At 45.9% G+C, this 14908-nt stretch overlaps 1 protein-coding gene across 3 annotated transcripts in view; it reads right to left on the reverse strand.

Annotated features, from left to right (window-relative positions):
- LRRC72 (leucine rich repeat containing 72) overlaps positions 1 to 14908 on the reverse strand; it is a 201635-nt gene that overhangs the window by 118323 nt on the left and 68404 nt on the right. For all 3 annotated transcript variants that reach the window (XM_085630800.1, XM_085630802.1, XM_085630801.1), the window contains exon 4: positions 7096 to 7165. In XM_085630800.1, the coding sequence (XP_085486926.1) occupies positions 7096 to 7165 (70 nt within the window). The remainder of the gene's footprint in view (positions 1 to 7095; positions 7166 to 14908) is intronic.

Consider the following 14908-nt stretch of genomic DNA (forward strand, 5'->3'; position numbering starts at 1 on the left):
TTCCACCATTAACTGGAAGGAGGTTGAAAGCACAAAAATAGGCTATGTCCCAGAAAAATGCCAAAACTGTGTAAAAGATTTTGGTTTTCTGACAAAAGTCTGTCATTCCCTAAAAGCTGGGAAATGGTGATTTCAGCCCAACTAACTCTTTTTTGATACCATTTGCAGGGAAAAACCCAGATGCTTTCATTTGCAGCACTTTTTGTCCCATTTTTCCCCAAAAAATCAAAATCTAGCTGTATTTTGGCTAATTTCTGGGTCCCCTCCAGGGGAATCCACAAACCCTGGGTACTTTTAGAATTCCCATGATGTTGGAAGAAAAGGCCGCAAATTTGGCATGGATACCTTATGTGGTCAAAAAGTTACAGGGGCCTAAGCGCAAACTACCCCAAATAGCCAAAAAAAGGCTTAGCACAGGGGGGGGAGGCCTAGCAGCAAAGGGGTTAAGAAGCACCCCTAACCCCTGTGAGCCCATGTCACATTCTCTGTCACCCATCACCCTCATGAAGGAATCTCACTGCTGACTAGAGGGAATGAGAAGAGAGCAAGAGTAGGAAGCATTTTATTTCTTGGCTTTGCCAAGGGCTTTTTGTGGCATCACATTCTGTTGGAGGTGGCGCAAAGTGAGGGGGCACTGTTTGGGCAAAACCCTTGGGCAAAGAGGTTGTTCACTTCGGACCTCCCTGACTTTTAAGCATGTTCGTTACATCACATTAAATCCCAAATGGTGCAAAACATTTGGGTAATTGGAGAACATCTTTAGAGATGGCTTAGTCGGGCAAAGTAGTTAATGACAGACACTGCCCACTCAGGGCTACACATTGGGTGGAAATACGGATGCTAAACTTGGATTCTGCTGTACACATCTAAGACAGGCTAACGGGGGTGTAGAAGGCAAGGGTTGTTATATTGAGACTTTATAGTGCATGTTTTTTACTGTGTTTGTTCTGGTCATGACATTGTCCAGTAGATTGGAATCAGACAGACCCACATTTTTGGAACCTGAAGATAGTGTGTTGTAATAATCTAAGCTCCTTCCCACAATAATGCAGGTAAAATCCAAAATATTTCCTCTCCCTCAAAATTTCCGACTATTGCCATTTTCCTGGACAATCTTTGAGCTTTTGAATAAGTTAAATATGTGGGCAAGGTGCCCATTTCTCCACACAGTTATGTTACCTCCAGGGAGAAATTTTTAGTATCCCCGTTGTGTTTTATGGAAACATCTTGTTGGTGGACACATCTTGGTGGTGGGCTTAAGAAATGGAGAGGGGTAAGACGGGCTGTGATTTTGTGGTATACTTCTGCTAGCAGAGGTGAAGTGGAACTTTTATACGAGATGGAATTAACTTTTCACTGGTTTACGCCAAAAAACTCAACAGTTTTCTATAAATGGTCCCTGCCAAGTCAGTGTAAAGCATGACAGTTAAAATAAAAAGCAAAACAGCTTGCATTTTCATGAAGAAGCGAGGACCTTTATTGTAAAGCAAACCTTGAAAGATGTCTAGAGGGAATATCCCATAATTCTATAGTTACAAAGACTACATACTAGGAGAGTTGAGTAGTGTCTTTAAGAAGGATCTAAAAAAATGTTCATGAAAAGCTTTATCACTGCCAATGGCATCCATGAGAAAATGGGCACACACAGCCTATGTAATCACATCAATTTTTGTAGTCTCAAAGTCAATAATGCTTCCAGAGAGAATGAGTGGCTGGCTACTCAGTGGGAAAATCCCAAACAGTTAAACAATGATCCCTTAAGCACTCTCCTTTTCCAGTCATCCAAAGAATGAGCATTGCAGTCAGAGGCGCAACTAGAGTGAATTTTTTTTTGGGTGGGGGTCTAATAAAACTTTCGGGGGGGCTAATACTTCCAGCAATCGCAGAGTAAAGATGCAGGGGCTCTAAGGAGGGGTGAAAGAACAACACAGCCTCATTAACAAGTAAATGGTCTTTTAAAGACCTGTGAGGTGTTCGGGTGCGGCTGTTTGTGTGCCCGGGAAGCTGTCTCAGCACGGTCTGACCGACACGACGGGGGGGGGGGGCGGGGGGACTGAAGCCCTTTTAGCCCAATTGGCGTTGCGTACCTGATTACAGTCTCCGAGGATATTCTAAAGTCATCTTTATTATTCCTCCATTCTAGCAAATACGTATTTCGCCAATTCCGACCTTATCAGAGCCAGAAGGCCATATAATGTGTCACAAATTAATATTTAGTAATTACAGTTTCATAAACTTTCATATACCAAGTGACACACTTATAAAGGAAACAGAAGACCATAGCCAAAATCCATTAAAAAAGACGTGTTAAGAAATATATCAAGCAATTAAAAAACTTAGCCTGTGAAACACTCATTAAGTTGAATTATACCGGAGACCTGATGTGTCACAACAAACGTGTTCCTCTCCTGAGCTGAGCTTTTTATCACAGCCAGTATAATGTGAACCAAGCAACACTTTGAGCCCATGCTTGTCCCCCGGGGCTTCCTGCTGTTACAAGCTGTCCAGCCCTCCCCCTCATGCTACTCAATGGGGGTCGCGTTGTGGCCCAGCCTACGGCGCACTGAAGGCACCTGGACTGCGCCCAGCACCACGGACCCTGGTCTTCGGACCATGCGCCACTATGACCCCAGCACCCTCCATGCCCTCAACAATGGATGCCACCCCACCTACTACCTAGCATCGGCAAATGACACCCAGGGCTCATTTTCCCACAGAAACTCCAGGTGTACCTTTGTCTGCCAATGCACACCAGCCCCACTTACTGCATGACTGACAAATACCGGACCCAACCGCCTCAGTTGTATCCTGTTCAACACACGCTCCCCCCAAAAAGATGCTGTGGAAATCTGGGACCTACTCGACTCCGTCTACCCCGACATCACCTTCCTCATGGAAACTTAGATGAACCCCACCTTCGTCCCGGACACCGCCACTGCCATCCCGGATGCCTACATGGATCTTATCATCACAAGGACCGCATCAACAAACCAGGTAGAGGTATCGCCATCGTACACAAAAGCACCCTCCGCCTCACCACCCACTCGGATGACTACTTGCCAATGTGGAGCACCTCCACTCCCAGGTCCAGACCAACTTGAACACTACCTTCTGCGGCATCCTCATCTACAGACCCCCTGGACTCCATCCACCCTTCAGAGACTCCATCATTGACTTCATTGCACCCCACACTCTCACCTCCACATCCTTGGTGACCTCAACTTTCACCTGGACAAACCCAATGACAAGATCACTGTGTCCAGGCTGGAGAACCTCGGCACCGTGGGACTCAAACAACGGGTCACCTCCCCAACCCACTCAGCAGGACACCATCTTCTCTGCCAGTGACAACTTCACCGTCAGCCACACCTCCAAGCTCCTTTGAACTACCCACTCTGCGTCTACTTCTCTTTAACCAAACCAACTATACACCACCGCTACCCTCACAGACGTTGGAACAAGGTCACTACAGCTTACCACCGCCCTCAGCAAAACTCCACCACTGACATCTGCTGATGCTAATACCTCAAAAGACACACAATTGAAGGACGGGATGCTGAACAAATCAAAACATTCACCCCCAGTCAAGAGATCTGGGTTAAAGCCATCATTCTGTGCTCACCATGTCACCCCAGTTTAGACTTGGCCATATGCAAATCAGTCTGGACCCTGTTACTCATGGGAACAGTCCAGCCCGAACTGCCAAGCCAGGTCCTCCCTGGACCAGAAACAAGCATCCTAGGACCGGTTTCGGGGTTCCCCCCCCCCACTCTTCAGCCAGATAGCTTGAATTGAGTGGCATAGCGTGCACGGGACCCACGTCCGGGGATACCCTTCCCACTATGGGCAACTTATAGCAACACACAAGGATGATGGATGGAATGCTGAACATTGTTAAGCATGTTCAGCAGGCTGTTTGCTTGTGCCGCCTGCTGACCCCTGCCTATGGTCCTTCTGCCTTACCTCTCTTTCGTTTGCCCATTCTGCTCCAATTTGCTGTTTCCACTCCCTTCTGCCTGTTCCACCCCTTTTGCTTCTGTCTGATTGATTCTGCCTCTATCTGCTAGTCTTTGTCTGCTTTTCTTGTATTGTGCCTGTTTCTTGTATTGTTTCTGCTTTTCTTGTGTTTTACCTTCTTTTCCTGTATTTTGCCCCGTTTTTCATCCCCTTCTCTTTTCCTGCCTGTTTCTGCTGCCTCTTGCCTCCAGCTTCCCACCAGCCGCGCCCACCACCACCCAGCACCCCTCCCTTTTCCCAGGCCTACTTAATGGAGGGCTCAGTGCAGCTGTGCAGCTGCTGCACCTCTCCGCGATTAACGGTAGGACTTTTCACCTGCCTGCACTGCCACTTCTCCTGCAACACTGGAGAATTTGCACGCACAACGACCACCACCACGCTGACCAAGCAACACTTCGCACCTACTTCATAGCATCTCAACTTCCTCCTCCTCAACACACGATCACTCTGCAAGCACACCATCAGACACCATCGTGACCCTCACCCTGATCATAGAGCACCCTCAATTTTAAACTCCAAACAGACAGCAAATCCACCATGAGAGGCACCCTCGCTTCCAGACTTCGGGGACCATGCCCCAGCTTCTGCAACACCATTCCCAACTTCATCACCGCACCCACCATACACTCCAAGGACTACATTTCCTTCTGAGACCTCAATTTTCACCTCGACGACCTCAATGACACCAACACCGCCAACCTCCTATACACCGTGAACAAGATAGGCCTCACCCAACTAATCACTAGCCCCACACACAGCACAGGACACATACTTGAACCCATCTTCATGGCCAGCAACAGAGCAATGTACATTCATGTCACCGAGTTCATTCCCAACTTCATCGCCCTGCTTGCATACACTCCAAGGACTACATTTTCTTCAGAGACCTCCATTTACACCTAGATGACCTCAACGGCACCAACACTGCCGAGCTCCTCGAAACCAAGAACAACACTGACCTCGGCCAACTAGTCACCAGCCCCATACACAGCACAGGACACACACTTGACCCCATCTTCACAGCCAGCAATGGAGTCAAGTATAGTCATGTCACCAAGCTTACCGGGACTGACCATGCCATTGTCCGCTTTGCCATCACCAGACCCCCCAGCACAGTCCCCAAATCACCCAGTATTCCCCATTGCAGCTGGTTCAAAGTGTCAGAGAGCCAATGGACCAAAGCCCTCAACACCTCCCACCCTGACACCGCACCCAACCTGGAACAGGCTGTCAAGAACTTCACCACCTAGATCACCAACTGCGCCGATGGAGTCGCCCCCATCAAGCCCAGCAAACGCAAGAGATCCACCAAACAGGGCAGATGTTCCACCATGGAGCTGAAAACCGCAAGCAACTGGAAAGAAAATTGCAAACCAGCATGGAAACTGCAGACAGAGCCACTTTCAAGACACCCCTCAACGACCACCACCAGCTCCTGTAGAAGATGAAAAAAACGCACTGGCTGACCGCATCAAAGCCATTGCAAAGAACTCTTCAACATTCTCAGAGAGTTCTCTAACCCCTCAGCCACCAAAAACTTCATCACCCCCTCCCAGGAACTTTGTGACACCCTGGCGGTCTTCTTCCACGACAAGATCTCCACCATCTACATGAAGAACTTTGAACCCCAACCCACCCCATCCGACCTCTTCGGCCACCTCACTCCCACAGAAGCAAGCCCCAACCACCAACTCACCACCTGGGAGCAACTTATCACACAGAACACCACAGCAATCTTCAACTCAGTCCACTCAGGAGCCCCAACAAACCCCTGTCCTCATCACATTTTCAACCTCAGGAGCAAGAAGATCAGCAGCGAGCTCACTACCCTCTTCAACGCCTCTATCACTATCACAATCTTTCCAGAGAATGGAAGCACACAGAAGTCAAACCCCTTCTCAAGAAACCGTTCGCCAACCCCAGCAAACTCAAAATCTACATTCCATCTCTCTGCTCCTCTTCCCTGCCAAAGTCCTCCAAAAATCCATCAACCGCCAACTCACAGAACACCTGGAGAACAACCATCTTCTGGAGACCTCTCAATCCGGATTATGTACCATTCACAGCACTGAAATCGCCTTGATTGCTGCCACCAATGACATCAGAACACTCCCCGAACTGGTATAAACGGAAGCCCTGATCCTCACACAGCTCATCATTTCGCTCTCAAACGACCCTAACACCACAAGAGCCAACTTCCACAAGTGTATAACAAGCATCGCCGACTGGATGAAAAACAACTGCCTGAAACACAACTTGGAAAAACAGAAGTGCGGATCTTCAGCAATAACACCTTCCTGTGAAATGACTCCTGGCGGCTCTCTGAACTAGGACCCTCACCCACACCAGCAGACCATGCTCATAACCTCAGCATTATTGCCAGCAAACACACCATGAAAACCCAGATCAATGCTGTCTTATTCACCTGCTTCCTCATTCTTCGCATGCTCTGGAAAAGCTTCAAATGGCTCCCCATCAACACCAGACGTGCAGTCACTCAAGCCCTAGTCACCATCTGCCTGGACTACGGCAACACACTCTACGTGGGAATTACCACTCACCTCCTGCAGAGACTGCAAGCCATACATAACTTCACTGCCAGACCCATATCACCCCTCACTTCAAGAAACTCCACTAGCTCCCCATACAGAAGAGATGTCAATTCAAGATCCTGATCCACATCTACAAAGCCCTGCACAATCAAGGACCAGCCTAGATCAATCACCGCCTGAACTTCCACCAGTCCTCCAGACACCTGCGCTCCACCTCCCTCTCACTCGCACACACCCCCCACATCCACCAAAGCAACTGTGGAGGATGCTCCTTCTCCCTCATGGCTAAATATTAGAACGACCTACCCCTGCACCCCCGGACCTCCCCCTCTCTCCTTGAATTGCAGAAGGCACTCAAGACCTGGCTGTTCAACTGAAGCCTCCTGAAGCAGCAAGACCCTCAGCACCTGGATACCCTCCTGGGTGATTAGATGCACTTTATAAATGCTGCTTGATTGATATCAAAATTAAATCATGAACTCAGTAATTAGCCAGTAAATAGGCTCAGGATAACTTTACTTCTTACCTTGTTATGGTTCAGCCACAAGTATTTTAGAGTCTGGAACCTTGATAAGTCAGTAACTTCTATCAGTCCTCTAGGAAAAGTAAAGTAGAACCATAATTATTGGAATACAATGTGTTTTTGTATTTTTTGTATATTTGTATTTTGTATTAATAGCAAATGTATCCCCCCTCCCCCCCATCACACTTTCATTAAAGCTTGAATAAGGTAATATAAACACCTAGTTAGTAAGTCCTGAGACACAGAGTTGCGTATCCTGATTCAAACAGGAAGGAAAGTCCACCAGTTACGAACTGCTCGATATTGGTTACATAGACAATGAAGGGGGCATGCAGTCCTGACTCCCCTAAACTAATATATTTCAAAAATAACAAAATCAGTGCATGGACAGGCGCAACACCTGCAGGCCCTAGGCACAACTAGAAACTATAATCAGCACACTGCCAGTGTGTTGGTGGTCTTACCTTTGGTGGGCACCAGACCCTGTGCGGTGTCGCCTAAGTGCAAGCGGAGACTGTGACAGCGGAGAGGGGAGCTGCAGGTGCAGAGGCCAGTGATGAGCGAGCAGCTCACAAACTGGACACATGCAGTGAAGGCAGTTAGCGGAAAGCATTGAGAATTGGCTCCAAATGGAAGTGCGCCTGGGCGAGTACACGCAGGACAGTGGACATCATCACCGAAAAGAGAAGGTCGGCAGGCCACAGAGTGGTGAGATAGTGGGGCATGGCATAGAGGAGATGAACTCACGATGGCGGTGAAGAAAGTGAGAGACGTGTCTCCGGTACAGATTGCAATAGAAGAAGGAATGTGGGCAACTTCTGGCAGTAGCTATCTTGGTATGTGACATGATGCAAGCCATATAAGGAGAGAAGGAGGATTCTGTATGTCTGTCTGTGAGGGAGTGGCAGGGCTTCTGGACCTTGATATTTCACAACCTGAGAATATTTCTGGACATAAAAAACACAGATCAGGCTATGCAGTTTTTGTACCTCCTTATTTTCTATTGAATGATTAAGCAGCATACATGGAAAACATTTGACAACACAAGAATACTGGAGCCAAGACTTTGCCTTGCACTGATTCTTCCATAATGTCAGCTCGGGTTTGTTCTGGGCAGTATACTCCAATACAGCCCAATAGAGGGCATAGGAATCAGGAGCATAAAGGTGTAGCCCCAGATGTGTTACGTCTGGTGGACAGCTCGACTGCTTTCTTGCATATGTCAAATGCAAAATCAGTGAGACAGCTTCTGTTCTCAGAAGCTGTTGCAAATAAGGCAACCCTAAACAAAAGGATAAGGAACTGGCCGAATAAATATCCATATCCCACTCAGTCTTAAAGAACGTGCGAATACTAAGGCTCAGTAAATACCACAGTAGCACACACAGCATTGGAAGTTTATCAGTGAGAAAGGATATTACTGCTTTTTAATGCTGCCTAGAACCAACCAATGAGCAGATGATGGAAGTTTAGAAAAGGCTAGACAATCGGCATGAATGGGGCCTAAACATTTGGAAATTAGACAAGAAAAACACTGACTTAGAGAACAGAAGTAAGATAGACAACTTAGGAATTACAGGAGTCTCATTGAAAGTCGAGAAATACAATATGATACCTTTCCTGGGTCAAAATATATTTCACTCATCACTAAAATTCCAAAGGGCCCATGGAACCAGGTATTAGTATGACCACAAAGCAGGCATACCACAACGCATCCTAGCATGTTGTTTACAGCACCAACAAGTGAGGCAGATTATACGGGCAGCGAGGAAGCATGGCCCATACCACTATGAATATCAGCAAACATACATAACAGCAAACCTCTCCAATGAGAAAAAAGGCTTAGAGGAAGGAATTCCTGAACTCTATCCATCCATGACTGCACAAGGGAGAAATTAGATAAGGCCTCTTGGAATCAGTTTGATTGTGGATTACTGTGGATGTTAAAACGAGAGAGTATGATGAACCTGAAGACTTGGAGAAGTTCCTGGATGCTGTGGGCAAAGCAGGAATGGACAGTTCAAACCCAAAGGTGCTACCACACACAGTCAACTCGATGATTGGACTGAAGCAAAACAAGATGGTTCTGAAGAAAGAGCCAGACTGGAGGGACTGAAGACGGAGAGGAAAAATGTAAACAAAATGTGTTGACACAACAGACATCACACACCAAGGGATCAGTCACGATGGCCGCAAAATGTTTGATTGGGAGATGCTGTTATGTTATGTTAAGTTGATTTGTATGGCGCAGCTAATCACCCATGAGGGTATCCAGGCACTGGAGCAGGAACATAGGCAGGGCGAAGCTCCTGGTTGAAGAGACAGGCCTTCCATTTCTTGCAGAAATTGAGACATGAAAGAGCTGATCTGATGTCATGTGGCCCATAGGGACATTGTCATCTTCACTAAGTTGGCATGAGCACGCTGCAGCCTGCCTGCTGCTTTACGCACGTTACTACACGTCTTTAATTTTTGCAATAATTTCTATGGCTGTTTTTACATAGGAACTCATCGCTGTGTTCACTCTCTGCATGTTTCTGGGATTTTGACTAAGCATTTTGTGCAAGGTAGAACAACAATGCCAATGCAGGTGTTGTTTGGACAAACGTAGTTTGGTCTTTTTAGAATACACAAATAGGTAGCACACACTTGGAGAGGGACCTTTCCAGGGAGAGGAGCAAGATAGCACCAATGATGTAGATACACCATCTATAATCTAAGGTATGGGGAAACATCCATTACAACGCAGTCATTACAACGATCTACCTTTACAACACAACTGTTACAACGCAATTGCCTTTACATCGCATGCCATTACAGTGCATGCCATTACAACGCATGTCACTGCAACGCATGCCATTACAACACATGCCAATACAACGCATTCTAAGGTAAGTAATGGAGATTTTGTTTAATATTAGGGTGTCTATGAGATTTGGGGTACATATGAATAGTAATTTTTACCCCTACACTATCCAACACTTTCCGTACTGTCGCACTCACTGGAGTGGGAATAGTAATTTTTACCCCTACACCATCCAACACTTACCCTACTGATGCACTCACTGGAGTGGGAATAGTAAGTTTTACCCCTACACTATCCACCAAGTTTCCCTACTGTTACCCTAAAAGTATTATGTGTTGTAATGGTATGCGTTGTAATGATATGCGTTGTAATGGAATGCGTTGTAATCGCAGTTTTAAAAAATGCGTTGTAATGGCATGCGTTGTAAAATCATGCAATGTAATGGTAGTTGCGATGTAAAGACTGTGTTGTAAAAGCATGCGTTGTAATTGCATGCGTTGTAACATCATAAATTCATGGTATGGGGTCTGCTAACAAAGCCCAGAGATCTTCTTATATATAATAATACGGCTTCTTAGCAAGGGGAGGGAGGTTACGCTCTACTGTCTTTCCATGATGACATCTTCCTTCATGATTTATGGACTAGCTGCTATGCTGACTGTATTTGTACGATGCATTTTCCTGCCTGTTGTGGCACGTATACTACATGTTAGCGCACATTAGTTAAAATAAATATTTTAAACTGTCTAGTGGCTCTGTCAGATCTTTTTGTGGACAAGTACAAGAGTGAGAGCGAAAGGGTGTGACTTGTTACCGTGATTCCTGAGAGATCTGGGTGTGTTGTCTTCTGGGGTGTCTAATCATTTGTTTCTCTGTGAGTGAGTAGGAGAGCAAGTGAGACACTATAGCTAGTCGGTCCTGGGCTCATGGGTACTAAGGTGGTAGGGTGACTCAGTCCCTATACACCAAGGTCCTATAATCCTGCGCATAGATCTGTGTTTGTGCAAAATCCCTGCAACATGGTGCCACCAAAGTTTGGTCTGGTACTTATTCTTGAGACCCCTGAGTAGCGCTTGTGCTTATCCACAATTTCCCTCTCACCGGTTTCTGGAGACGTCCGTGGTGGGGGGGGGCTTAGCCTCCTATATTTGTATATTTATAGGTTTTTCAAGCTTGAAATTTAAAAGGTTGTTCTTTACCCTGTTTTACACTACCATTTTCCTGGTTTCTTTCTTCCATTTATAAACATGGCACAACTGGTCGCTATTACGGCGCCTAACCGCTTGGCGGTTACAGCACACTTGACTCAACACGGAGTCCCCAATGCAGGGGCTAACATTATTTTTGTTGTCGAGGTGGACCCTGCTTTTGCTTCAAAGTCTTTTATTCTTGGGTTACGTTCCCCGCAGTGGATGGGAATGATAATTTGTTTCACGGATATACGAGGGCTACGGCTCCGGCAGCATATCGTCCTTATGCATTACTTGAAGTTCCGTTGACAGCCTGGGAGCATACTGTTTGGTTTAATGGTGCCCTTCCTCACCCTCTTATTATTGTTCGTAGGGGCCCCTTTTCTATCGATGGGGCCACTTGGCCCGGTTTTGGCAGGTTTTACACCGCATCCAACGTATATAAATGGTACTGTCGCAGAGCTATGCCTGTTATATACGCAGTTGCTTCATATTCACAGAAGTGTCATACAAAATATGTTGCGTGCGCTTTAAGCGGCTCCGGCTGGAGCTATTCCTCCCCCACCAGGACATGGCAGTGGTCTGGACATTAGTCCCTTCATGATTAATTTGATGATGGGCCCTCGTCCTCAAAATTGTGATGACTTGCCATTTTGGCTTGCACAGAAATTTGAGCAAATTGAAGCTGTTTTTCCACACACTACTCCTGTTGAAAAACACAGGATCCTTACAATGAGTTTGCCGAGTGGTCTGATTCCCGCTTTAGCTGACTGCACCACCTGGGGGACAGTGTTTGCTTTGGTGTATACACTGTGCTTTGGCACCCCCTCCATGAATGTTCTGCTGAGCATTCTAAAGAAGTTACAGGATGAGCACAGGGCTGGTGTAGCCCTGGATTTGGGAATTAAGTTAGTGGGATGTTCCCTATTGTCTCCGATATGATTCTAGCCAATATTAAAGGTGAAGCGGTTTGCTTACAAGTATGTCAACGCCTAGCGGCAGTGCCAGACTTGGACCAGCAGCGACAGTTGCCGATTATCATTGCGGATGTATATAAATCTTTAGGTCGCAATAGCTTGGGCATTCGGCCATTTGCTCAGCCACAGTCTAAACACTCTCCTGAAAAGGGGGGTCGTCCAGTCTTTCCTAAAAAGGTTTGGAACAAGATGCAGCGGCAGCAGCAACAGAACCCTGGTTCTCATACAGGTTTGCCTCCACCTGAAGCTTCTGAGCATAGATACGACTTCCGTGACCGCTCTAATATTAAGACACCGGAGAGGTTCTAGGTTCCTGATCCTCGTTCTCCTCATTCCTTTTGGGAATCGTCGGATCAACAGTTCTGCTGGGGAGAATGTCCGGATAGCAGACAAAGCGAGTCTGCGCAAGTCAGATATGACCCGCAGCGCCAGTTTGAACTAAAAGTCAAGCAGGAGGAACCAACTCCCTATCGACCCCAATTCCAGACAAAACAAGCATTTGCAATGCAATAGGTTTTGCATTTATGCGAGTTTAAGCTATTGGCATTGTAAATGACAATGCTTTTTATTTATGTTTTTAAAAAACAAAAGGCATTGTTATTTGCAATGTCAGTAGCTTAAACTTGCGTAAATGCGAGACCTATTGCATCGTACAAGGCACAGGCGGCTACCAAGACTGGATCAGTCTAATTTAGTAGAGTAAGCTGCTCACAGGAGACCTACTTATTGCTAGCAAACGTAAAAGAGGTCCTCATCAAAGTCCACTATGAGACACTTGGGTGATATGTGCGCTTATTTATTTATTTATTTATGTCATTTGTAACGCGCTTGAATCACCCCGGGTGGGGTATCTCCGCGCTGAGGACGAAAAGGGTGAAGGCTGAATGAGTTTAGAAAAGTGTTGTTTTAAGTTTTTTTATAAAAGACAGGTAGTTGTTACAGAGCCGGATGTCCAAAGGTAACTGGTTCCAAAGTTGGGGGGCAAGGTAGGAAAATGACTTGCCTCCCAATCTGGTATGTTTTATCCTTGGAATGGTAAGGAGACCTTTTCCTTGGGAATGGAGGGTACGTGAAGGGGAATACCTAACTAGTTTGTCCGCCAAGTATGTTGGTCCCATATGATTGGGGCCTTTGAACACCAAACAGCAAATTTTAAACTGGATCCTCTTGCGTATAGGTAACCAGTGTAGTTTACGGAGTAGGGGAAGAGAAGGTGTGCGGTAGGGTGCACTGGCTAACAGGAGAGCTGCCGTGTTCTGGACCACCTGTAAGCTGTTCAGGGAGGACTCCTTTGCGGCGATAAGTAGGGCATTGCTAAAGTCCAGACGGCTGAGTACTAGAGCATGTATCAATGTTTTCCGAGTGGAAGGAGGGAGAAAATGGAATACTCTACGGAGTAGGCCAAGGACATGGAAGCATGTACGTTTAGTTGAATTTATGTGTTCATCCAGATTGAGTTTGCTGTCAATTAGAACCCCTAAATTTTTAATCACTGGTTTAGGGGAGGGGGGCGGGCCTAGTTCTTCGGGCCACCAGCTCGGTGCCCAGCTAGTAACTGCATCCTTGAATAGCATTATTTCTGTTTTTCCTGCATTGAGCTGTAGGAAGTTATTGCTCATCCATGATGTTATAGTTTTCATGCCTTCTGAAAAAATATTTTTGGTGTTGGGGGAGTCTTTATCAAAAGAAGTTGAGTATCGTCAGCGTAAGAGAGTGGAGTGAATCCAATGTTTCTCAGGAGAGTGGCCAGAGGAGCGACGTACACATTAAAAAGGGAGGGGCTGAGGCAAGAACCTTGAGGATCTCCCTATGTGACCGACGTGGTCTTGGAACTGAAAGGACCCAGGTTTACTGTTTGGGTTCTTCCTTTAAGGAAGTTCCTTAGCTAGTCTAGAGCCATGTCCTGTATTCCTATAGTTTGTAGTCTTTCCAGTAAAATCTGGTGTGAAATGGTGTCGAAGGCAGCGGACAGGTGAAGCAGTATGAGATTTACTGCTCGGCCAGCGTCCGTCTGTACTCGAATGTTATCTATGACATTGACTAAAGCTGATTCTGTGCTGTGTCGAGGACGAAATCCTGATTGTGAACGGTCAAGGCAGCCGGAAGATTCAATGAATGCGGACAGGTGGGTGTTGATATGTTTTTCTAGCAGTTTGCTCTGTAAGGGGAGTAATGAAATCTCTTTGACTTGACTTGACTAGAGGAACACATTGCAGCCTGCTGAAGAATTTGATTATCTATCACGAACACAATCAAACAGAAGTAATTGAAAGCAGAAAGGTCATGAAACGCCCTCAAATCCTAGACACATTAATGCTCATAAGTAGGCAGCAAAAAAACAACAAAATTTAATATTTTTGCCTGTACGTGTTCGAACCGGTATTTGTGCATTCTTTATTAATCTGTGTATCCTTTATTAACATTTAAACTAGCAGTTTCATTAACCTTTCAAAGCATACGCTCTGTAGAAAATAAATAAATTTGTCTCGACCCTAAAAGACAACCAATATGTCATCTTGACAAATGAACAAAAGTGAAATCCCACAGACTGAGAAAGTAGATAATTTGGTAAATCGGTCAGGTGCTGTTGAGAAGCTTCATAATGTTCGTCTCCATGTCCTTACAGTCAAGCCTACCTTTGCCAGTAAAAGAATCCATTAAAGTGGCCATTCGCTCTATGCGTGCTTGTATGCTTAAGCTCTGCTTAAGAATTGAAGATGTTTTAAATAATTCTAAATAGACACATTGCGCTAGCACTCTGTTATTTTAACGTCTGCCCCAGGCTACACAGTGTTAAGTATCCCATTATGATTTGGGATATCTTTTTTATTGCATATGCCTTA

Source organism: Triturus cristatus, chromosome 10 (assembly GCF_964204655.1).
Source record: "Triturus cristatus chromosome 10, aTriCri1.1, whole genome shotgun sequence".
Classification (NCBI taxonomy): Eukaryota; Metazoa; Chordata; class Amphibia; order Caudata; family Salamandridae; genus Triturus; species Triturus cristatus.